The sequence below is a fragment of the Hemiscyllium ocellatum genome, chromosome 5 (genome assembly GCF_020745735.1).
Source record: "Hemiscyllium ocellatum isolate sHemOce1 chromosome 5, sHemOce1.pat.X.cur, whole genome shotgun sequence".
In the NCBI taxonomy this organism is placed as follows: domain Eukaryota; kingdom Metazoa; phylum Chordata; class Chondrichthyes; order Orectolobiformes; family Hemiscylliidae; genus Hemiscyllium; species Hemiscyllium ocellatum.
In genome coordinates, this window is record NC_083405.1 from 24335202 (window position 1) to 24360642 (window position 25441).

At 42.3% G+C, this 25441-nt stretch overlaps 1 protein-coding gene across 1 annotated transcript in view; it reads right to left on the minus strand.

The window, feature by feature from the left end:
• dnah5 (dynein, axonemal, heavy chain 5) overlaps nt 1-25441 on the minus strand; it is a 298393-nt gene that overhangs the window by 130534 nt on the left and 142418 nt on the right. Inside the window, exons 43-47 of the mRNA XM_060825297.1 lie at nt 17731-17972; nt 15631-15807; nt 5441-5645; nt 4186-4328; nt 424-558 (exon numbers count right to left, since the gene is read on the minus strand). Coding sequence (XP_060681280.1) covers nt 424-558; nt 4186-4328; nt 5441-5645; nt 15631-15807; nt 17731-17972 — 902 coding nt within the window. The remainder of the gene's footprint in view (nt 1-423; nt 559-4185; nt 4329-5440; nt 5646-15630; nt 15808-17730; nt 17973-25441) is intronic.

Genomic DNA, 25441 nt, shown 5'->3' on the forward strand with positions numbered 1-25441 from the left:
AGCACCACTCTATCCCGGAATCTGGTTTCCAGCATCTGCAGTCATTGTCTTTACCTAATGTTTTGTAGGACAGTCAGTATCTGCAGGAATGCCTTGCTGAGTGGCTTCCCTGGGCAGGAAACACCACCACTTGTAAAACTCTGCCAGTCAAGTTAAATGCACCATTTTTACGTTTTTCAGAGATCTGCAATTATCTCCCTCCTCTCGGTAATGTATATATTATAGGGAAAGGGACTTGATGAAGAAAATAGTAGTACGAAATAATGTATTGAAAAGTAATATAAAAACTATTCCACTTCTGCATACAACTACAGCAAATACAAATGTATCTCCAACTATTTGGTTTGTTAATTCTTTAATATTAAGGCAGTGAATTGTGATTACTTGTAGCACAAGGCGACCGAATATGAAATTGTTTCTGACCTGAAACATTAGTGGAGTTGTTGCTGATGAAAAATTGAGACTTTTGGTCATATGAGACTCTGGGTCATATTTTGACAGGAATCCTTTGATGATCACTGTTTTGGCAGTGCCTTGTTCACCAATCAGCAAAACAGCCTATGAGAAAAGTACAGAGATATAATCAGCACAACCTTAAACATAGGCTTTAGTGTAAGAGTGAAACATATCTGTGGTCAATATTTTGACTGTTTGAATTGCAATGCTCAGTACCCATTTGCAATTCCTCAAACTGAAGTAATCTGTGCCTACATGTAGCAAGATCTCAACTCCATTCAGGCTTAGGACAATGACAGGCAAACAGAATTGCCACCCCCCACAGAACTGTTGGATGGTGATGATGTCCAAGTGTCTCCCCTTGGTAACATTAGCATCACTGAACATCTCATTCAAATTCTGGATTTGCCACTGACTGGAAACTCAAATAGACTCGTTATATAGATGACAAGCTGAATCTTACATTTTATTGGTTAAGTTTGAGTTAGAGATTCAAAGAATCATAGAGTCATACAGCATGGAAACAGACCCTTCGATTCAATTCATATGCCGATCAAATTCCCAAACTGTACCTGCATGCCCCACTTCTGGTAGTTCATTTTATACACTCCAAGTGGAAAAAAGTTAACCCTTATGCCTTTTTAAATCTTTCTCCTCTCACATTAAAAATATGCTCCCTCATTTTGAACTACCCCACCCTAGGGGAAAAAATCCTCATTATTCACCTGATCTATGCCCTTCATGATTTTATAAATCTCGATAAGATGCAATCTCCTACACCCCAGTGAGAAAAGTCCCAGCCTATTTTTATACCTCAAACCCTCCATTGCTGACAACATCCTAGCAAATCTTTCCTGAACTCTCTCCAATTTTATAGAAGGGTGACCAGAACTGCACATCTAGAAGATGCCTCATCAATGTCCTGTACAACCTCAGCATGATGTCCCAACTCCTATACTCAAAGATCTGAGCAACGAAGGCAAACATGCTAAACGCCTACCTGTAGTACCAGCCTCTCTCGCATTTCACAGGGAAAACTGCTGACAATAGGACAGAAAGAATGAAGACAGATGGCATGTTGCCCATCATTCAGCTCCTCACCCTTTATCAGCAGAGGATCCTTCCTCTGATTGCCAGAAGCAAGGCATGAACTATTATCAGAGACAGCCCTTGACTTACTGTGCTACAAACCCCTCAGCAATTTCCCCATTTAAGAAATATTTATACAGGCACACGGATGGGATAGTTGCAGAGGGATATGAACCAAATGGGACTAGTTTAAATTGCGAAAGCTGGCTAGCATGGACAAGCTGGGCTGAAAAGCCTGCTTCCATGCTGTAGACCTCTGTGATTGAGGCCAAGCTGATAATTATGTCAAAGGTCCTGGGTTTGTGTAAAATGGCATGGCAAGACAGCAGTGATATATCCAATTGTACACTGGGTTTGATTCCAGCCTCGGCAACTGTGTGTGTGGAGTTTGCACATTCTCCCCGTGTCTGCGTGGGTTTCCTCTGGATGCTCTGGTTTCCTCCCACAGTCCAACGATGTGCAGGCTAGGTGGACTGCCCATGCTAAATTACCCATAGTGTCCTGGGATGTGCAAGCTAGGTGGGCTAGCCACAGGAAATGCAGGGTTAAGAAGGATAGGGTGGGGTGCTCCTTGGAGGATTGGTGTGGACTCGATATTTCGAACGGCCTGCTTCCACATTGTAGGGATCCTATGACTCAGAGTGAGTGAGCACAATGAGAGCACGTGAGCAGCCCAGAGATTCAGGCAGGTCCATCCCAGGAGCTGGGTGCATATCCCCAAGTGCAGCAATACACTACAGCGGCTGGTGCAGTCCAAGTGCAGCACGGAAATGCAGAAGTGTTGGGTGTCAATGTCCATGGGTGCATGTGGCCAGTGAGATGTAGCACAACCCAAGATGTTGGTGCTCGGTTTTGAACATTGAGTTTCTTCAAAGCAAATGGCAAACTGAATCCACCAGGCACTTCACTCTGGCTTCCTTGTCACATTTTCCCTCCATCATCGAGCTTTTTGGTGAGTTTGCTAAGATTTGAGGCTGAATATTAAGTTATGGCATTAACAGGACATTTAATGAGCATTATTCCCAGTCAAATGTCATCTCGCTACTGATTCAGCCCCACATCTTGCCATGGCATACATCACTCACACTCCATTCAGCTTCAGCTTGGTGTGTCTACAGACTGGGTGCGCTGTAGCAAGTGAATCACCTCATGACTCCTCAAAGCTTCTTCATCATCAACAAGGCCAAGGTGGAGTATAATGGAATAACCTCCACTTGCCCTCATGGGTGCAGCTGCAACAGTCAGTAAATTTAACATAATCCAGGATTTAATTGGAATCTATCTATCTGCTTAAAAATGCACTCCTTCCACCATTGATGAATTTGTGCTTTTGAACTACAGGATGCAAAACAGGTCACAGCTCACTGAGGTTTCTTTGACATGATCTTCTAGAATGACACCAGCTACATCTAGAAGGACAAGAGCAGCAGGTACATGGAAGCACCATCACTTTCAACTTACCTTCCAAATTATACACCATCCCAAATTCTGACACTTTCTGCTCAATACTTTCACCACAGGAAGGTATCACTTTGCAGTAGGACCCATGCTTTACAGTTGAAGATCCTCCACAGGGTCCACTTAGCCCCAGACCGTTTGTCAAAATTTAAACCAGGGGTATCTTCAGCATGCCCCAAGTGCAAGGTCTGTACGAGTACTCTTACCCATTGTCTTTGGTCTTGTGACAGGCTTCAAACATATTGGAGCGCTGTGATGGGTGCAACGGAGAGGATTTAGGTGTAGGGGTGGAGAAGGACCCTATTTCGCTATTTTTGGGCCTACCCATTGTATTTCCTGCAGATGCGCATAAGAAAAAACTTTTCAATATTCTTACGTTCTGTGCAAGGAAGAACATCTTGCTGGGTTGGATATCAGAAATCCCCCCAGGCCTGTCGGGTTGGCGGAAGATTGTTATGGAGCATATTCTCCTGGATTTTCTCACAAATACGGTACACCACAAAACTGAAAATTTTTACAAGACATGGCAACCCTTTTTGAAATACCTGGACACAGATTTATCTGCCACACTAACAAGGGCTTTTATATAGCCGTAACGATTGTGTTTCATGAGTCCAATATCCAGGAAGGAGGAACTGTGAGTGTATGAGTGTTTTGTTTGGCTGGGCTGAGTTATTACTATTTATTTATTTGTTGTTCGGTATTTATTTATTTAGTTAAATAGCTAGTTTAGATTTTTAAAAAATTTTATATTTCTCGATATATGTTTATACATTCTTACAGGAGGGTGAGTTGGGGAATTTTTTTTATTATTTGGGTTTAGTTTTGTGCTATTTTTGTCCTGTTTTGAATTGCATTGTTTTGTATTTGTTGTAATATTTAAAAATCTATTTTTTCTTCATAAAAATATATTATAAAAAAATTACTTTCACCACAAAAATAGTGGCTCAAGAAAAAAGCTCACCATCCTCTACTTGAGCTCAGCTAGAGATGAGCAATAAATGCTATTCTTGCTATATTCTTTAAAAGTGTTAACAAACAATTTGACAAAAATTGCAAAGCACACAAGGAGCGCAAATATTTATAAACATTGTGGCTCTTTCAATTGGTTGTCCACCGTAATTGATTAATTACCGCCCAGAACAGTAAAGAATAAATTGGTATTTTGTGAAGTTACCTTACCTTTCCGTGCTTGGCTATTGTATGGATGAGGAAATTTGTCCTCACATTATCTACATTAGGCACAAGAATTGAGCCATATTCTGGATTGCAGTCAGTGGGATAGATGTATTCATCGACATTTGTGCTCCAATGCAACCACTTTCCTGGTTAAAACATAGAGAGAGTTAATTACTATTCACTGAAAACAAGTATTCCACAGCTTTCTTTGAAATTGAACAGCTTTGTTCATTTTAATCACTATCATTCAGTGGTTCTGAACTTGAACATCGATGAGAAAAGACACATTTTGACAAAGCTTTTCATCTTGCACTCATCAGGACAATTCAGAGGAATACCCATTCAAGGGGAAAACCAATATTTGTGTTGCATGAGTGGAGCTTGCTGAGTGGACTGAGAGAACTTGTCATGGACTGATAGAGAACCTGTCATTAATGATAATTAATTGCCAAGCTTAGTTTAAATTTTAAACCTGACAAGTTGACTCTGATTGGTCAGCACACTGCCCCTAAGAAACGAACTATTGAACAATTTTGATGATTTGAAAAAGACACTGTGTGTGGTGCGCATTTTCTCTCTCTCTGAAGTGTATGTGAGCCCTGCTGCATTTACTAACAAATGCACTGTAATCGCCTACAGAAACCCCACCACTCTCATGACCTAACGCATGATGGGAATCGTTCACTACAGTCTCTAGCAGTCGTTTCTCACTACAGTGATTAATTCACTTGCCTGCCCTCCCATTTCTCACAGCAGGTTTGTAAACCATCAGTGCTGGAACATGACAATGGGGTCCAAGATTTAAAATTTATTTTATTTGCTTTTCCTATTTGCAACCCAGCCACCAGGTTAAACTCAGGGTTTAAACCTCATTTGATCTCTGCATTTTCCGTAGTAAATTTCAACTAGATTTGGGTCCATTGTTTGTTATCAGATAAGGGAATGCTGTTGATGGCAATCCAGACGAGTGTCAAATGTGACATCTCCTTCAGCTGGTGGTTACTCAAAAAGAGGTTTCATGGTTGCAAAGTATATGCAAATAAATTTCAAAACAAACCCAGTCAGTGTTTGCTGCAGATTACAGTTAATTAGTTGCATTTGCCTAACCTAGAATACTTACATTTTCTTCAGAATGTAAACAAACATCCGCTATGTCAACTTTTCTACTCATTTTCACGTCAGAGAGTCAGTATTTGAAAATGCCCTAGCCAATACTCTAACTGGAGTTGTTCATTGACCAGATTAGCTTGGTACTGACCATCAAAATGGACAAAATAGTCAAACATTGTGTCTTCACTCTCCTCAGGGATGCATGGCAGATCTAGCTTAATAGTCTCATGTGTCCGTAGCCAGTGCTCCATTTTCCGTCTGTCCTCTAATTCCAATAAGGCCCCTATACTCCACATCAGTGAGAATACATACAACCTTTCCAAATGTTCCCGAGTCACTTCTCCACCTTGCTCCTGAAAAAGAGGATAATCAACAAGTTACCATATTGAGTACAAAACATTTTACTGTCACATAGTTTCTACACAACACATAAATCTGTGACATTTACATGTGATCTGTTAGTCAATAACAAAACACACATTTGCAATTTTGATTACCTGAGACTCCTGAAACACATAATTGACACAATGTAAGGCTCCTCCTGGGAGTGCTGGGTAGATGAGTTGGAGATGGGCCACATTATGCAGTAGGAAGGCTGCAGAAGACTGCCTGTTGCTTTCCTGACAGCCTTTAACTTACAAATAAGTTTGGCACAGGAAGGATTGAGAATGGATGTCTCACCGAGAGAACAATTGAGCCATGATCTACACTGGACAGAGACTGGAGGCAAACTGCTATCTGAACCCTGGTGAGCATCCTGCAGTCTGGGGGTGAGGAGATTCCCTCCTTGTTAGGCACCCTGTACTCAACAAAGAGACCTGCCAGGAGTAAGGACCTGCAGAAAGACAACCACTACCCTTTATACTGGTTTCCCTGCCACTGCTGCCAAAAACACCTTCATTGGACTGCAACCTTGCTCCACTTAACTACATTTCAAAAAAAGGCTTCATCAAGAACCTTGCTCTTTGGCCTGACTGCAGTAACACTCCTGATGGCACCATCGGTGCTGGGGAGTTGTAGCCCCTGCCGGCCAGCTGTTTCAGGTGACAGGACAGCTGCTCTCCAGAAGCCACAAACCCAGCCACCAATAGGCCTAATTAGGATTTAATCCTGCCATACCTCCTGGAAATGGCTGAGATGAGGCACTGCCTGGCTCTTCAGGCAATGAGCTGACCCATTGTCATGACCAGTAAATTACATTCAATGTGACTGATGCATGTTACGCCTTACAACATACATACTTCATCGACATTCTCAATGATCTCCCAAGGATGGTATTGTTGGAAAATGTTGGCTATTGAACCAACATCTTACAAATTAAACTCGAATCAAAACAGGCCCTTTGGCCCATCAGTCTGCACTGACCTATCTACACCAAACCCACTTCACAGCACTGAGCCCAAACCCTTAAATGTTATATTTCAAGTGCACATGTACTTTTTAAAACTTGTGAGGTTTTCCACCTCTATTGCCCTCCCAGGCAATGCATTCAGATTCCAAAAAAAATTGTTCCTTATATCCTTTCCAATCCTTCTGTCCTTCACCTTAAAACTATTGCCACCCCCACGCTTAGTGATCCTTCAATTAAGAGGTACAGTGCTTTCTATTCACCTTGTCTATGCCCCTCATAATCTTATTACCTCAAACCTCAGGTCACCCCTCAGCCTTCTCTGCTTTAAAGAAACTAGCCCAAGCCTATCCTGCCTCTCTTTATAGCTCAAATGCTCCATCCCAGGCAATATCCTGGTGAATCTCATTTGCAACTCTTCTAGTATAATCACACCCTTCCTATAGTGCAGAGACCAGAATGGCACACAATACTCCAGCTGTGACCGAACTAAAATTTTGTACAAATGCAACATTACTCCCCCAAGCTCTTATAACCTGTGCCACAACAAAATGAATAAAGCAAATGTCTCCTATGCTTTCTTAACCACCTTATTAACTTGTCCTGTCACTTTCAGGGCTTCCTGAGCGAACACCCCAAGATCCCTCCATTCCTGGGAGTCTTCTGTATATCTTACTTTCATTTCATCCAAAATCAACTCACACTTAGCAAGGGCAAAATCCTAGAATTCCCTCCATAAGGGCATTGTAGGTCTACCTACAACACATGGACAACAGCAATTCAAGAAGGCAGCACATATGTTTGGCCTGTACTTCCCCCAATTCCTTTTTGAATGTCTCCCACTGTTCTGCTGTAGTCTTACCCTGAAGTTGCTGTTCTGAGTCGACTTTGGCAAGATCTAGCCTTACTTCAATAAAATCTGCCTTACCCCTATTCAAAATCCATTTTTGCAGATCATCTTTTTCCTTTTCCATAACAAACTTAAAAAGTACACTGTTGTGGTCACCATCACTAAAATGCTCCATTACTTTGACCTCAAACACCAGTCCTGAATTAGATCCAGCATTGTCACTTATTTGACCTTCTACATCTTGATATAAAAGCTCTTATGAATACATTTCAAGAAATCTGCTCACTCTAAACCCTTTATACTAGTCTATCGCAATTAATGTTGGGGGAGTTGAAACTCCTCATATAAGTATGTTCCTGACTTTTGGAGGCACGTTGAATATATAAATTCAGATCATGTATGAGACAATAAACCAAATGGTAATTTTACTTAGTCTTAACAACGTACTTAAGACTTACTGTCTCTGCTATTCATCTTGAACTATTAAAATTACAAAGATGCCTTTCCTGTGCCATGGCTTATTATACAACTGATTGCCGTGCTGACTTTTCACATACTAAATACTAACATAAAGCTGCTGAAACAGCTCATTGTCCCTCCTGGTTGACTGATTAGGTTGCTGAGCAAAAACCATTAAATATAAGCTGCGGGCCACACAGCTGTCCATCAAAGATGATAAGGAATAATTCATCCTGTTCTCCTCACGGATCTGACCCATTTCTTCACCCTGGTCACAGCCAGGAACAAAAACTATTAGTTTAGGATGTCAATTACCTCAGATGCTAAAAATATAACTGGCTGGCTTGATTCATTGATCTGTGTCAAATACTGAAAAGGCCTTAAAGGAAGTTAAATGCGGTGGATTACAGAAATCATAAACACAAACTAAAAGGGCTGAAAATACGCGGTAGGAGAGGAACATTTGTGCTGAAAGAAACAGATTTAACAGAACTGGAAAATGTTACGTTTAAAGCAAGTCTCAAGACCTGGAGAGGGAATAAAAAGAATGAAAGGAATGACATGCGATAATGAAGACACGAAAGATTAAAAGGGTAAAGGAGATGGGTACAAGGCAAAAGAATATGGTAATAAAACAAGCACACAAGGATTAGGCTTCAAGAAGGGAAATCCACTTGGCATTTTAGGCCTTTTAGTGGACAATAATTGTGAGATTTCAGGGCATGGAGCCAAGCTTGGCAAATCATATAGTCAAATACACCATGGTAGAAAGAAGTCACCAGAACAGATGTAATAGAAGCAGAGAAATTGACAGAATGAAGTTTTGAAAAAAGAATAATTCACAGGATGTGAGTATGGTTGGCTGGACCAACATTAATTGCCCAGAGAGTCAACCATATTGCTGCTGGTTTGGATTTTCCTGGACGCATATTGGTCAGACCAGGTAGGGATGACAGTTTCCTTCCCTACAGGACATGAGTGACCTAGATGGGTTGTTCTGACAATCAACTTTGGTCACATGATCCTCATTAGACTCTTAATTCCAGATTTTTCAATAAATTATATTCAAATTCCACAATCAGCCCAGCAGGACCCAAACCCAGGTCCCCAGAACAGGGTGTTGGATTAATTGTCAGCGGCGATTGCTAATGAATATGATTGTTCATGTGGGGAACTCTGTGTCACTGTCCCTGGGTCTGGGGGTTCTCACGTGGCTGATGAGCCTGAACCTAGAGCCACATTCCTGATCAAACATTTGGCAGCTGTTTCCAGGAGATTAAACTGGTCCTTGGCCTTGAAATCATTGACATTCCTTTCTCCAGTTCCTTTTATGCGCTCTCTGTTGCCAGTGGGTGTTTTCAAAGAATTGTGTCCCTTCATAAAGGAGCTTCCTTCAAGTCAGTTTCTTCTAATGAAGATTTCCCATGCACTGACATTTCTTGACAGAAGCCTTCAGGGAGTCTTTGAAATGCTAACTTTGTGCTCTTGTTCGATTGCCTTCCTCCAGATGGTTGAAAACGATTTGCTTTCGCAGTTGGAAATCAGGCATCCTAAGCACATGGCCAGCCCAACAGAGTTCCTTTAGGATGATCCCGGCCTCAATGCGGCTGGTATAGGCTGCTTCAAGGGCACTGATGTTGGCACACATGTCCTCCCAGCTGATGCCAAGAACATCTCAAACATTCCTTCAGGAGGCATCCATACATCATCCAAGTATCTGAGCCAGAGAGAAGAGTAGAAGGATGACTGCTATGTACACAAGGAACTTGGTATGAGGACTGAGATCACAGGCTCAAAGACTGTCATCTTTCAGCATATGCAGATAGCACTCGCAGGTTGCAGAGACCCAGCATTGTATCCATTGATGTCAGCCTTAGATGAGAGGTAGCTTCCCAGGTAATAGAAATGGTCCAAGTTTAGGAGGGTTTCTTCATTGATCTTAATGGAAGGAGAGACAGGAACTTGAGTCTTCTTGAGGATGAGGCTGAGATCAATTCCTTGGTATGCTTTGTGAAGGTATTAGGTGAGGCTTGAAGATTCCTTTCTGAGAAAGCAAAGCTGGCATTGCTATCCACATGCTGAAGTCCTACAGCAAGGCCAGTGGCATTTTCTTCTTTGATTTCAACCTGTTAAGGTTGAATGCTTTTCCATCCATCCTTGAGATCATGTCACACCAACAGGATGCTTGTCCTTTCCAGAATGAAAAACAGTGGTGATGAAAATTGAGATAAGGGTGGAGGCAATGGCACATCCATGTTTGACCTCTGTCTTGACTTCAAGTGATTCTCTCATATTACCAATAGTGAGGACTGTTACCAATACCTTGTCACAAAGGAGACAGAGCACGTCGATGAATTTCACTGAACAGCCAACTTTTGTCAAGCTCTTCCATGGTACTTCCCAACTGACTGAGTTAAAAGCCTAGCTTAGATTGTAAGTTGGCTCACTGAGCTGGAAGATTTGTTCCCAGATGTTTCGTCACCACGCTAAGTAACATCATCAGTGAGTCTCCATTGAAGTGCTGGTATTTTGTCCCACTTTCAATTTATCTGTCTTAGTCTGTTGTGGCGGGTGATATCACGTCCAGTTCTTTTTCTGAGAGGTTGGTGAATGGGGTCCAAATTGATGTGTTTGTTGATGATGTTACAGTTTGAATGCCAGGTCTCTCGGAATTCCCATCTATGTCTTTGTTTGACCTGTCCCAGGATGGTTATATTGTGCCAGTCGATATGGTATCCCTCATCGTCTGTATGTAAGGATATTAGTGATAGTTGGTCATGTCTTTTGGTGGCTAGTTGATGCTTGGATATCCTGGTGGCTAGCTTCCTGCCTGTCTGTCCAATGTAATGGCAGCATCCAAGAAGCAGGAAAATTGACGTTTCGGGCAAAAGCCCTTCATTAGGCTTTTGCCCGAAACGTCGATTTTCCGGCTCCTCAGATGCTGCCTGAATTGCTGTGCTTTTCCAGCACCACAGATATAAACTCTAGTTTCCAGCATCTGCAATCCTCACATTTGCCTGTCCAATGTAATGTTTGTTGCAGTCCTTGCAGGGTTTTGTATATGACATTCATTCTGCTGGTTATTGGTACAGAGTCCTTCAAATTCATCAGGAGCTGTTTCAGTGTGGTGGGTGGTTTGTGGGATATCAAGATGCCAAGGGGCCAGAATAGTCTGATCGTCATCTCCAAGATGTCTTTAATGTATGGTAGTGTGGCTAAACTCTCTGGGTGTGTTGTGTCTTCTTGTTAAGGTTTGTTGTGTAAGAAGCAGCAGATTGTGCTCACTGGGTACCCGTTGTTCTTATGTTGGAGAGGTGCTTTCCTTTGGCTTCTTGTAGTTCCTGGGTGCTGCAGTGTGTAGTGCCTCATTTAAATAATATCCTGATGCAGCTCTGTTTGTGGGTGTTGGGATGATTGCTCCTGTAGTTGAGTATCTGGTCTGTGTGAGTCGCTTTCTTATAGATGCTGGTCTGGCATTCTCCATTGGCTTTCGTTCTACTGTGACATCTAGGAAGGGGAATCTGTTGTTGTTCTCTTCCTCTTTGGTGAACTTTACATCAGTAATGATGTTCTTTATGTGTTTATGGGTTTCTTCTAATTTGTTCCATTTCGTGATGGCAAAGGTGCAATCCACATAATGAACCCAAAGCTTGGGGCTTGATCATGGGGAAGACTGTTCATTCCAACCAATGCATCACTGCTTCTGCCAAGAATCCTGATATTGGTGATCCCCTGGGCGTCCCAGTGATTTGTTTGTCGGTCTTGTCATTGAAGGTGAAGTGGGTTGTGAGGCACAGGTCTACTAATTTGAGGATGCTGTCCTTGCTGATGGAGTTGGTGCTGTCTAGTGTTTGTGTCCTTGGCTTATCTAGCAGTGAGTCCAATGCTTCTGTGGCTAGGGTGATGTTTATTGATGTGAATAGGGCCGTATCATCGAAGGAAACCATGACCTCGTCATCCTCTACCTTGGGGTCTTTGATGATGTTCAAGAATTCCTGGGTGGAGTGGTGTGAGTCTTCTACTAGGTATTTCAGTTTGCATTGAAGTTTCTTTCCTTGTCTGTACACCTGGTTTCACTTAACGAAGGCTGAGCAGTGAAAACCATAGCTCCATGGTTTGGTTGGAAACCACACTGTCTTCTAGGAATCATCTCCTCAGATACTGGGAGAAGGCAGCTTGTGAGGCCTTGGGAGTTGACCTTCCCAGTGTCCAAGAGTAGAGACTTCCCTCAGAAATTCCCAAAATTCACTTTGTCTCCTTTCCTAAAGACAGTGGCGATGGTAGCATCCATCAAATCATTAGAGATTTCTTCTTTGAGCCAGATTTTCAGGAACAGTTGATGGAGATGACAGGTAAGCTCTGCTCCTCCAAGTCTGAAAATCCCTTTAGGGATCCCATCTACCCCTGCGGCTTCTCCTTTCTTCATGCGTCGAATGGTGGCTTCAACTTCTCCCACGCTAGATCCAAGTCCAAGGTCATCTTTGATGGGGAACTGGTGGATTTCCTTAAACATGTCTTTGTCAATGACTGCATGAAAATTTTGAAGTTCTTTGAAGTGTTCTCTCCATCAGAGGCTGACGTCATCTCTGTCGCTAAAAAGAGTTTCATCTTGATCCTGTGCCAGTTTGAGGCCAATGTGTTCAGTTCATCTCTTTCCTTGCAGCCACTAAAGAAACTCTGGGTATGGTGGGTGTCAACAAGGAGTTGCATTTCCTTAGCTTTCTCAGTCCACCACTAGTTCTTGGTCTCTAGATTAATAGTCCAGTGCTAATATCACTTGGCCATCGCCTTCCCATTTACTACTTTCAGATCTGTCCTGCAGCAGATGCACTATTCCCACTGGCCTCTTCATCAGGACCCTTAAATCCTCTCCCACTTTCCACTTCTGTCGTGACACTGGTTTTGAACTCCAGGGCTTAGAATCTGGTAGCACCAGCCTTGGTCACTGCTTTACTTGAGAATACTGGGATGGCAGTGCTGCTTTATACCTGAAACGTCGAATTCTCCACCTCCTGATGCTACCTGGCCTGCTGCGTTCTTCCAGACTCCTGCTTGGCTACTTTGGATTCCAGCATCTACAATTTTTTTGTCTTGAGCTAATTTGATTGATTGGCAGCTCTCTGAGCCAGGACCTTCACCCATATGACCAGCAGAAGTCCCACCTCCACCCAATTAAGACTTTTGGAGTGTTAAATCACTGTGGAAATGCCGTGATCAGCAGGAATGAGCTCCCCAACATTTAAAAATTTCGGGCCATTGCTTTATAAACTACGCCAAGAAATGGAGACAAAGATATCAAATTAGGGAAGAATCACTGTTAGACCACGTCAAGGCAAGAGAAGGGTGAACGTTGAAAACAGAGTTGTTAAGTTGTCCATATCAAGAGGAAAGCAAGAAATAACACTAATGAAGTTGTTAATAATAAAAACATCAATAACAAAAAAAATCTGGAATTTAGAGTCGAATGATTACCATGAATCCATTGTCAATTGTCAGGAAAACCCATCTGGTTCACTAATGTCCTTTAGAGAAGAAAATCTGCTATCCTTACTTGGTTTGGCCGACATGTCACACCAGATTCACAGCAATGTGGTTGGCTCTTAACTGCTCTCTGGGAAATTAGGGATGGGCAATTAATGCTGGCCTAGGGGCAATGCCCTGATCCTGTGAATGAATTAAAAAAGAAACAAGTGGAGAGAAATTGTGAGAAAGTGGACCAAAGATGGACAGGAACAAAGAACGCTCCTCTTATCAAAGAAAAAGGAAAGCATGGCTCGGACCCATGTGGGTTTCAAGTAACTTTTTTTTATTTGGAGCAAGTGATGAGATGTAAAGAAATTATTGTGCAATGTGAGGGAGGTGTGACTCAATGAGGATATGGATCCTCTCTCCATCAAGAATATCTGAGGACTCTCCAATTTTTCCCTGAAGTGACTTTCATCTACCAATATCTCCCTGCCTCGACCTGACTGGGGTAGCACAGTGACTCAGTGGTTAGCACTGCTGCCTCACAGTGTCAGGGACCCGGATTCAATTCCAGCCTCAGGCAACAGTCTGTGTGGAGTAAGCACATTCTCCCCATGTCTGCGTGCGCTTCCTCCGGGTGCTCCAGTTTCCTCCCACAGTCCAAAGATGTGCAGGTTATATGTGAATTGGCTGAGCTAAATTGCCCATATTGTTCAGAGGTGTGCAGGTGATTAAGCATTAGTCAGGGGTAAATGTAGATTAATAGGGTAGGACAACAGGTCTGGATGGGTTATTCTTTGGAGGATCAATGTGAACTTGTTGGGCTGAAGGGCCTGTTTCCACACTTTAGGGATTCTATGATCCTATGACTGAACCCAAACTGAACAACTCCTCTTTCACTCTACAGACTGATGCATTTAGAGGATAAGTGAATAATTAGACAATCATCCAAGACATAGGTAATAGGATTGTTGGTTAAAGTGAACAGATAGCTTTGAATGAGTTATCAAACCACCAGATCACAAAATCATGGATTAAATATTTCAGTCACAATGGGAGAGAGGACAAGGACATCAACAATTGTGCATCTGGTGGAACTGTTAATTCCACTGATAGTGTTAGATGTTTCCAGTCTGTTTGTTCATATTTGAAGAAATGAATGCAATTAATGGGATAGATAGCAATTGTTTAACAATTTGCATTTACGTAGCACTTTTAATGAAGTAAAACATCCCAAGGGGCTTCAGAAGGGCATGTGCAAACAACATCTGACAGGATTCACTAAGTTGATAGGCTGTGACTATTTACACAAAAAAGTATCGGTAAAGTCACAACAGAGGTCCATAGAACTACTCTCTCAACACGGAGTGAGACAACTGGTGGTGGGTTAACCTGAGGGCCACTACACCTCAGGTGAGGGGAGAGAATGAGAAGGCGGTACCTTCAGCCAATACAGGATGTCGCACTGTTCATTCAATACACATAGCCACCATGTACTGCTACTACAAGATTAGCACATACTTGTTGACAGAAAGTGGCACATGTACAGTTGAACAGGTTTCTCAGCAATCAAATAGGCATAATGGCTAACCAGTGTGAGTGAGTGAGGCTCAGTTGCATGATTATGTGCAAGAGCAATGGTGATGGGGGAGAGAGGAGAGTCTGTAAGGACAAGCTAAAAAGGTCTCCTCCCTCCCACACACACACACACACACACACACACACACACACACACACACACACACAATATTTGAGAGGTCTTGTGAAGAGGAAAGTCTTGTTGATAGGATAGAGAAAAATAAGGATAGTTTACCACAGTCACAAAGGATGTCATTCATTACTTACGTAAGAGTCATTTCAGCATTCTGTTGAGGACAGAAAATTGGAGGAATTCAAACATGGAAGTTGTGGAAATGTTTACACCAATCATTGAAGTACGCTAGATGGCTTACAGTGCTCTGAATTTTGTAAGTGTCATTATCTTGAAGCAGTCTGTGTTCATCCTCATTCCTCGAAAACTGTCAGCAACGTCTGGAACCTGCATTCATGTGGACTTCAAACAAAAATCCAGATATGCAACTAATTTATGCCTCCCTTGATGCATTATACAATTGCCTCATTAACAGCAGAAATAACTGTATTGTTCAGAAGAAATTTAATGTAATCTTACTGAGCAAGTGTATCATTACAATGTAGTCTGGCTTAATTCACTCACCTTTGGTGGAATGAGGCTATCAAGCATGTTAATACTTTGCATGATAATAAAAGCCTCCAACATTTCCATCTTGTATTCCAGTGACTGGACACTAAACCTGTACAGTTCAGCAAAGGATTCTGCAAACAGCTTCCGCAGAATCTCAGCTGCCTGTTGGGATCTTTTCTTCAACCAGCCCTAAGACAAACAATTCAAAGAAGGTCAATTACTCGGTTATTTAAACTTTTGATACAATTTACTACATTATTTAAAATTTGATACCTCATATACTATTTGTGGGCGGCACAGTGGCACAGTGGTTAGCACTGCTGCCTCACAGCACCAGAGACCCGGGTTCAGTTCCCGCCACAGGCGACTGACTGTGTGGAGTTTGCACGTTCTCCCCGTGTCTGTGTGGGTTTGCTCCGGTTTCCTCCCACAGTCCAAAGATGTGCGGGTCAGGTGAATTGGCCATGCTAAATTGCCCGTAGTGTTAGGTAAGGGGTAAATGTAGGGGTATGGGTGGGTTGCGCTTCGGCGGGTCAGTGTGGACTTGTTGGGCCGAAGGGCCTGTTTCCACACTGTAAGTAATCTATTCTAAAAAAAAATTATATGTAAACTATTTTAACTACTAAAGATGCAAAGGGTCACAATTCAGTACAGTTGATATTTTATAAATGCAAGGACAAATTTTGCAATGGGATACATTACATGGAACTTTCTACCTCCAGCAGAGACATAAAATGATTGTCAGCTAATCAGTCACCCAGTTTTCTTTACATTGACTCCAACTGGGCGTGGTCATTATCAGACCCATTGGCCCAGATTTTCATGTGACTGAGATTTCACTGACCTTTAAAAGTGGTGGGCAAGACCCAAATCCAGATACCCTGACAGTCTCTGACAGATCATATCTTACTAGTAGGGAAAGTAGATGATTACAGAAGAGAAAGCTAAACTAATCTGGCTTTCTGAACTCAGAAAAATTAAGCCTATTTGTGCTCTAGCCAGAGCAGAGTGTGTGTTCTGGATTTCTACTTGTAAATGCTGTCTTTAGAACCGTCAAGCTATGAAGTTATTTAGAATCTCAGTCGGTGTCAGTGAAAGTCGAACAAAATGTGTTTTAGCAATTACAATTTTGTTGACTTTGCTTCAAGGTTTATTATTAAAATATTGTAATGCTTGGCTGATTTCCACAACCTCTCATTTTATCAGTTCTAAAATAAAAGTTAGATTATTGATAACTCAAAGAATTTATTAAAAAATCACGATGGTGTAGCTTTATGTGTCTGTATGATTGATAACAGATTTAGTTGTAGCGGGGACAGAAATATTTTGAATAGGTTTTCATGGAAGGGAGTTTGATTTTACTATCACAAAGCTTGTAATAGATATCTACACTTGTTTAATACCATCTCAACATGGCTTCTGAGAATTACCTATGGTCAATATTGGTGACTTGGCACGAAGGCTATAAGGACAAAGGGCAATGGATTGGTTAAAATAAGTTAGCATTAAGACTAAATGGGCATGTGGTTGTTAGCACAAGGTTTATGTATTGAATAGAAGAGATCACAGGTTGAGTGGGGGTCACGAGTTGGCATACAGGAATGATGGATCATTCAGGTATGTGGTCGGAATGGATTGGCATGAGTTGACAGGAATGGAGCATGGGAATTGGGAGCTAGAGGCCTCATATTTAATGAAACAAATGGGACAAAGTTCTAGAAAACTAAAGTAAATCTTTTAAACAGCCTACCTTGGCTTGACCCCATCCCATACCCACCCACACCTGGAACTAGGATCCTGCTATTTGGGTGGGTTTCTCCTATGATGAGTGTGGTGAACTGTGAGATTTTCCAACTCCTGCAACCTGATTTGGAATGAAAATCCTTCCATTATCTACAGTTTTACAACCCCAGTTTACAGCCACAGATTGAAATTCCAGTGAGTGATTTTTGCACTTACTCCATTACTCCAAATCTTCCAACAATGTATTGATTGAGGAAAATGAACATCACATTATAATAAAAATAGCTTAAATTAAAGGTTGAGGACATTTTAGTCCTTTAACAGATAATTCCTTGGCCATAAACATAAAAGAAGATAAGATTTAAATACCTCAAGGATGGGGCTGAAATTCAAGACTGAAGAACTCATGAAGACCATGCCATTTCGAGAAACAGTTGCGGGAGAGGCATTGTCTATGTTGTGCGGCTCAAACACAATCTTACAGTTCGGAGCCATGGGAATACGATCACCATTTGCCAAAGTAAGGGTTTTGTTATCATCAAGCACGGAGTTTAAGTTTTCAATCCAAATGGCATCAACAGGACCATCCAGTACAATCCAGATGTGTTCTCCTGCAGCACAGACAATGATAAGAAAGCAGTACTGTCTAATGTTAATTCATTCAACAACATGGAAGAAACAGTAATGCGTGTCCAATCCAGAATATGTTACTTCAAGGGGGTGAGTTAGAGCAGATAGTCTTTCCACTGTTACCCTTCTCCTCAAACTGATGCAAGCAGGAGCATTTGGAAGTCCTGCCAAATAAAACTTGGCCAACTGCTGTGTGCTTCCTGTAGATAATACACACTGCAGGCACTGTAATCTGTAATCTGTAAATTGGGTATTTGAGCTATTTGTTGCTGATAGAAACAGAAACTGTTGGACATACTCAGCAGATCGGTCAACATCAAAATCATTCCGATGAAAGGTCACCAACCTGATATGTCAACTCCATTTCCCTCTCCTGGAACCACAGAGTATTGTCAGCGTTTAATTCTATTTCATCATTTTAGATTTCCTGAATCCACAGTATTTTGTTTTATGTTCATAAATTTTAGAGTTTGCGTTGCAAATTAAGGTATACCAGAGATACTTCCTGAGATTCATTTGGCTATTTGCTCCCACAAACAGAGTCACTCCAATGGAAGTTAATTCACACTGTTCTTTATCTACTTTACACGATGGTGTGATCACAGGAGTGAACACTTGTACTTTCAAAACATATTTATATCATTGTTATGTTTTACTTAGTAAGTCTCCTAGAAAAAGTTTAAAGTATTATTTAATGTTAGGCAGGACCCAATACAAATGAATAACATCTTCATTTCATAATAACACAAATATTTAATTTGAAATACAATTAAAATTGGACTCACTCAACACAAAAAGCACCAATTATCTTGGTGTTAAATTGCTACAGAAAGACATTTTGCACTTTGCAAGCTTGATAATAAACAGATGATTTTATCCATTCGCACAATCATTACTCTATTTCACAATGTTCTGTGTCCAATATAACTCACACCTTTATTTTTACTTCATTCCTCCCATAGCGAAAAGTAAAATCAATGACTTTTAAACACAATAAACTAATATTTTATTTACCCATTTTCTAGAGAAAAGTTGTGATTTGTAATCTGCTGCTGTTCACTCTCATTGAAACAGGCAGCATGAAAATCATGCAAGTGGGGCTGCACAATTCTCCTCCTACATTTTCATTCCTTTCTCAAGATGAGCAGAGAGGTACAAGGTGGGAGTAATGTCAGATGTAGGATATAATGGGGTATGGTGTATGGAGGTAATAATTAGTTTAGGTGAACAATTTGCTGAGGTAAGGACATGGTTAGTGCAGTGCAGTTTAACCGAATGACCTTGAGCAAAGATAATCAGCAGTTCATAAGGTTCTGAGGCTATAACGCAAGTCCAAATAACAACGCAATATCATTTTCATGCGGAGATCCAGGGTATAGACACAACTTGGTACATGGAGACAAAACCATCAAATACAACAAAAAACAGAAGTTCTGATAAAATTGAAAGGAGTGCAGCATAAACCACAAGGATTGAGTCATGCAGACAAGACAGAATTTTAAAAAAACCACAGCTTGCTCTTGCTTAAAATAGCTAACTTTATCTTAACCAATGTTGCATTTAATGAATGCAACATGAAATATATAAATATATTATTTTGAACTACAGCTAGCAGAGTGCTTTAGAGGCTGCTCTCCCACACTTCGTGGTTAGGAGCTCTGAATAAAGGTCGATATGTTCTACTTAATACTCACGACTCCTGTTCAAAATCTCTCCCCAGCACTCTCTAAAATGCCACGTTATGTAAAACACAGGGGAGTAAGACTACTCTGGAGATCTTTGCTGATGAAGCCCAGATCCATTCAGGTTTATGAACTGCATCTCTAATATCCCAAAAACTTGTTAATTGTTTGGCTTTGTCTCTTCTTGTGTCTCCCCTCTGCATCAGCAGTCAATTCCTTATGGTTCCTCAGATATTTAACACCTCATCTTTACAAAATCACCACTCATTCTGCATGAAGGTGAGAAAACCTTTGGGAGATATCACACTGTCACAGACTGGAAGAATCATGGCAGCTTGAAGGCTATCTTGTACAGGCGTGCATCGTGCAGGTCAACCTTCAGTTGTCCAAGTAAGAACTGAACATCCCGGAATTAGAATCCATTCCAATTAATAATTACGTCAGGATGACCTGCAGCCTTTGACTACCATATGTTTGCTGTCAATAACTCTCTGTACCATGGAGCAACCAGCTACTACTGCAAGTGACTGTTTTCATTATGGTCAATGTGACAGCCCTGATAAACTTGTATTGGACACCTGATGAATACATTTGTAGGGGGCAGATTGTGAAATCTTGCAGAGGTCTGTAACAGATCCCTGGAAGGAGTTAGAGGTGAAGACATTTCAGATTGTGATGACATTGGTGATCACAGGCAAGAGCTGCCTATCTAGACTCCTTGGAAAGGGGTCTTCTTCCACATAGCTGCAGATGTCAGCAAATATCTGATATGGAGGTCTCAGTCTCCTGAGACTCTGTTGCTCTGTCATGTCAAGGAAGCCTATGTGCCCTGTGCTGGATGTCTTGCCTCATTTTGAACTAGAGCTCTGTGTCCATTCTCTCTGTCATAAAGACCTTCTGTCAGTATTGTTAGCGTGGTTCCTGGTGCTGCTAGTGCTATTTACTTAGTGCTTGGATGCTGCTAGTATTGTTGTAGCTGCTTCTGTTGGTCTTCAGAGATCCATGAACCTGCAGCCAGGAAGTCCAGGTCAAACGGGCGACAGAATGTTGAAATTATTTATGAAATCCCACTCTTGGAGCAAGTGTTATAAGCAAAATCCTTTCACCTGTGCAGAGTGAGGTTAGGGCTGATCAGGAATAGTGGAGGGAACTTGTGCCTAGAGTGGGAAGAAGTAGGGGGATTCTTTTATGAATACTTTGCTTCTGTATTCACTACTGAGAGGGACCTTGACATTTCTGAGGACAGCATAAAACAAACTGACATGCTTGAACAGGTTGATGTTAGGAAGGAGAATGTGCTGAAAATTTTGAAAAATATAAGGATAGATAAATCCCCTGGGCCAGACAGGATCTACCCTACATTACTACAGGAAGTAAGGAAGAGATTGCTACGCCTTTAGCGATGATTTTTGCATCCTCACTGCTCACTGGAGTACTGCCAGATGATTGGAGGGTGGGCAAATGTTATTCCCTTGTTCAAAAAAGGGAATAGGGATAACCCTGAGAATTACAGACCAGTCAGTCTTACATCAGTTTTGGGCAAAGTACTGGAGAGGATTCTGAGTGACAGGATTTTATGATTACTTGGAGAACCATAGGATGATTAGAGATAGCCAGCATGGCTTTCTGAGTGGCAGGTCATGCCTCAAAAACATTACTGAATTCTTTGAGAATGTAACAAAATACATTGAAGGTAGAGCAGTGCACGTAGTGTACATGGATTTTAGCAAGATGTTTAATAAGGTTCCCCATAGTAGGCTCATTCAGAAAGTAAGGAGGCACAGGATACAGGGAAATCTGGCTGTCTGGATACAGAGTTGGCTGGCCCATAGAAGACAGAGGGTGGTAGGATTGGAAAATATTCAGCCTGGAACTTGGTGACCAATGATGTTCCACAGGAATCTGTTCTGGGACCTCTACTCCTTGTGATTTTTATAAACGACTTGGATGAGGAAGTGGAAGGGTGGATTAATAAGCTTGCTAAAGACACAAAGGTTGGTGAAGTTGTGGGTAGTGTGGAGGACTGTTGTAGGCTGCAACGGGACATTGACAGAATGCAGAAGTGGACTGATAAGTGACAGATGGAGTTCAACCTGGAAAGTGTGAAGTCATTCACTTTGGAAGGTCGAAATTGAATGCAGATTACAAGGCTAAAGGCAGGATTCTTGGTACTAGAACATAGAACATAGAAAAATACAGCGCAGTACAGGCCCTTCGGCCCTTGATGTTGCGCCGACCCAAGCCCACCTAACCTACACTAGCCCACTTTCCTCCATATGCCTATCCAATGCCTGTTTAAATGCCCATAAAGAGGGAGACTCCACCACTGTTACTGGCAGGGCATTCCATGAACTCACGACTCGCTGAGTAAAGAATCTACCCTAACATCAGTCCTATACCTACCACCCCTTAATTTAAAGCCATGCCCCCTCGTAATATCTGACTCCATACGTGGAAAAAGGTTCTCATGGTCAACCCTATCTAAACCCCTAATCATCTTGTACACCTCTATCAAGTCACCCCTAAACCTTCTTTTCTCCAATGAAAATAGCCCAAGTGCCTCAGCCTTTCCTCATACGATCTTCCTACCATACCAGGCAACATCCTGGTAAACCTCCTTTGCACCCGTTCCAGTGCTTCCACATCCTTCCTATAGGATGGCGACCAAAATTGCACACAATACTCCAGATGCGGCCGCACCAGAGTCTTATACAACTGCAACATGACCTCAGGACTCCGGAACTCAATTCCTCTACCAATAAAAGCCAGTACGCCATATGCCTTCTTCACAGCACTATTTACCTGGGTGGCAACTTTCAGAGATCTGTGTACATGGACACCAAGATCCCTCTGCTCATCCACACTACCAAGTATCTGACCATTAGCCCAGTACTCCATCTTCTTGTTACTCTTACCAAAATGAATCACTTAACACTTAGCTACATTGAACTCCATTTGCCACCTTTCTGCTCAGTTCTGCAGCTTATCTATATCCCGCTGTAACCTGCCACATCCTTCCTCACTGTCAACAACTCCACCGACTTTCGTATCATCCGCAAACTTGCTTACCCGACCTTCTAGCCCCTCCTCCAGGTCATTTATAAAAATGACAAACAGCAATGGTCCCAAAACAGATCCTTGCGGAACACGGCTGGTAACTGCACTCCAAGATGAACCTTTACCATCAACTACTACCCTCTGTCTTCTTCCAGCCAGCCAATTCCTAATCCAAACCTCCAACTCCCCCTCAATGCCATACCTCCGTATTTTTTGCAATAGCCTCCAATGGAGAACCTTATCAAACGCCTTACTAAAATCCATATACACCACATCTACTGCTTTACCCTCGTTCACCTCCTTAGTCACCTTCTCAAAGAATTCAATAAAGTTTGTGAGGCACGACCTGCCCTTCACAAAACCATGCTGACTATCCTTGATCACATTATTCCTATCCAGATGTTCATAAATCCTATCCCTTGCAATTCTCTCTAAGACTTTGCCCACAACAGAGGTAAGACTCACCTGCCTATAGTTACTAGGGTTATCCCTATTCCCCTTCTTGAACAAGGGAACCACATTTGCTATCCTCCAGTCTTCTGGCACTATTCCTGTAGACAACGAGGACATAAAAATCAAGGCCAATGGCTCTGCAATCTCCTCCCTTGCTTCCCAGAGAATCCTAGGATAAATGCCATCAGGCCCAAGGGACTTATCTGCATTCACCCTTTCCAGAATTTCCAACACCTCTTCCCTACATATCTCAAAGCCATCCATTCTAATTAATTGTGACTCAATATTCACATCGGCAACAATGTCCTGTTCCTGAGTGAATACTGACGAAAAGTATTCATTCAGTGTCTCCCCAATTTCTTCAGCCTCCACACACAACTTCCCACTACTATCCTTGACTGAACCTATTCCTAGCTGCAAATGTGTTGCTGGTCAAAGCACAGCAGGTTAGGCAGCATCTCAGGAATAGAGAATTCTCTATTCCTGAGATGCTGCCTAACCTGCTGTGCTTTGACCAGCAACACATTTGCAGCTGTGATCTCCAGCATCTGCAGACCTCATTTTTTACTTGAACCTATTCCTACCCTAGTCATCCTTTTATTCCTGACATACCTATAGAAAGCCTTTGGGTTTTCCCTAATCCTACCAACCAAGGGCTTTTCATGTCACTTCCTTGCTGCTCTTAGCTCTCTCTTTAGATCCTTCCTGGCTACCTTATAACTCTCAATCGCCCCAATCGAATCTTCACGCCTCATCTTTACATAGACCGCCCTCTTCCCTTTAACAAGGGATTCCAATTCCTTATTAAACCACTGCTCCCTCACACGACCCTTTCCTCCCTGCCTGACAGGTACATACTTATCAAGGACACTCAGTAGTTGCTCCTTGAACAAGCTCCACATATCGATTGCACCCTTCCCTTGAAGCCTACTTTTCCAAGCCACGCATCCTAAGTCATGTCTCACTGCATCATAATTTCCCTGCCCCCAGCTATAACTCTTGCCCTGTAGTGCACACTTACCCCTCTCCATCTTTAGAGTAAAAGTCACCGAATTGTGGTCACTGTCCCCAAAGTGCTCACCTACCTCCAATTCTAACACCTGGCCTGGTTCGTTACCCAGAACCAAATCCAGTATGGCCTCACCTCTTGTTGGCCTGTCTACATATTGTGTCAGGAAACCCTCCTGCACACATTGGACAAACACTGACCCATCTAATGTACTCGAGCTATAGCTTTCCCAGTCAATATCTGGAAAGTTAAAGTCCCCCATAACAACCACCCTATTACTTTCACTCTTCTCCTGAATCATCCTCGCAATCCTTTCTTTTACGTCTCTAGGACTATTAGGAGGCCTGTAGAAAACTCCTAACAGGGTGACCTCACCTTTCCTATTTCTAAGCTCAGCCCAAACTACCTCAGATGGTGAGTCTTCATCCATCGTCCTTTCCACTGCTGTAATACTATCTTTGACAAGCAATGCCACACCTCCCCCTCTTTTACCCCCACCTCTGACCCTACTAAAACATTTAAACCCTGGAACCTGCAACAACCAATCCTGTCCCTGTTCTACCCATGTATCCGTAATAGCCACAACATCGAACTCCCAAGTACCAACCCACGCTGCAAGTTCACCTACCTTATTTCGTATACTTCTCGCATTGAAGTATACACACTTCAAGCCACCTTCCTGTTTACAGGCACCCTCCTTCGAGATTGATGCCTGGTTCCTAACCTCCCTACACTCCAGGTCTTGCACCCTAAAACTACAGTCTAGGTTCCCATGCCCCTGCAGAGTTAGTTTAAACCCCCCGAAAGAGCACTAGCAAACATCTCCCCAAGGATACTGGTGCCCCTCAGGTTCAGGTGTAGACCATCATGTTTATAGAGGTCCCACCTTCCCCAGAATGAACCCCAGTTATCCAGAAACTGGAATCCCTCCCTCCTGCACCATCCCTGTAGCCACGGATTTAACTGCTTTCTCTCCCTATTCTTCGACTCTCTATCACGTGGCACGGGTAACAAACCAGAGGCAACAACTCTGTTCGTTCTAACTCTGAGCTTCCAACCTAGCTCCCTGAAAGTCTGCCTAACATCCTCATCCCTCTTCCTACCTATGTCATTGGTGCCAATGTGGACCACGACTTCGGTCTGCTCCCCCTCCCCCTTAAGGACCCAGAAAACACGATCAGAGACATCACGTACCCTTGCACCTGGGAGGCAACATACCAAGTCTCTCTCGTCCCCCACAAAACCACCT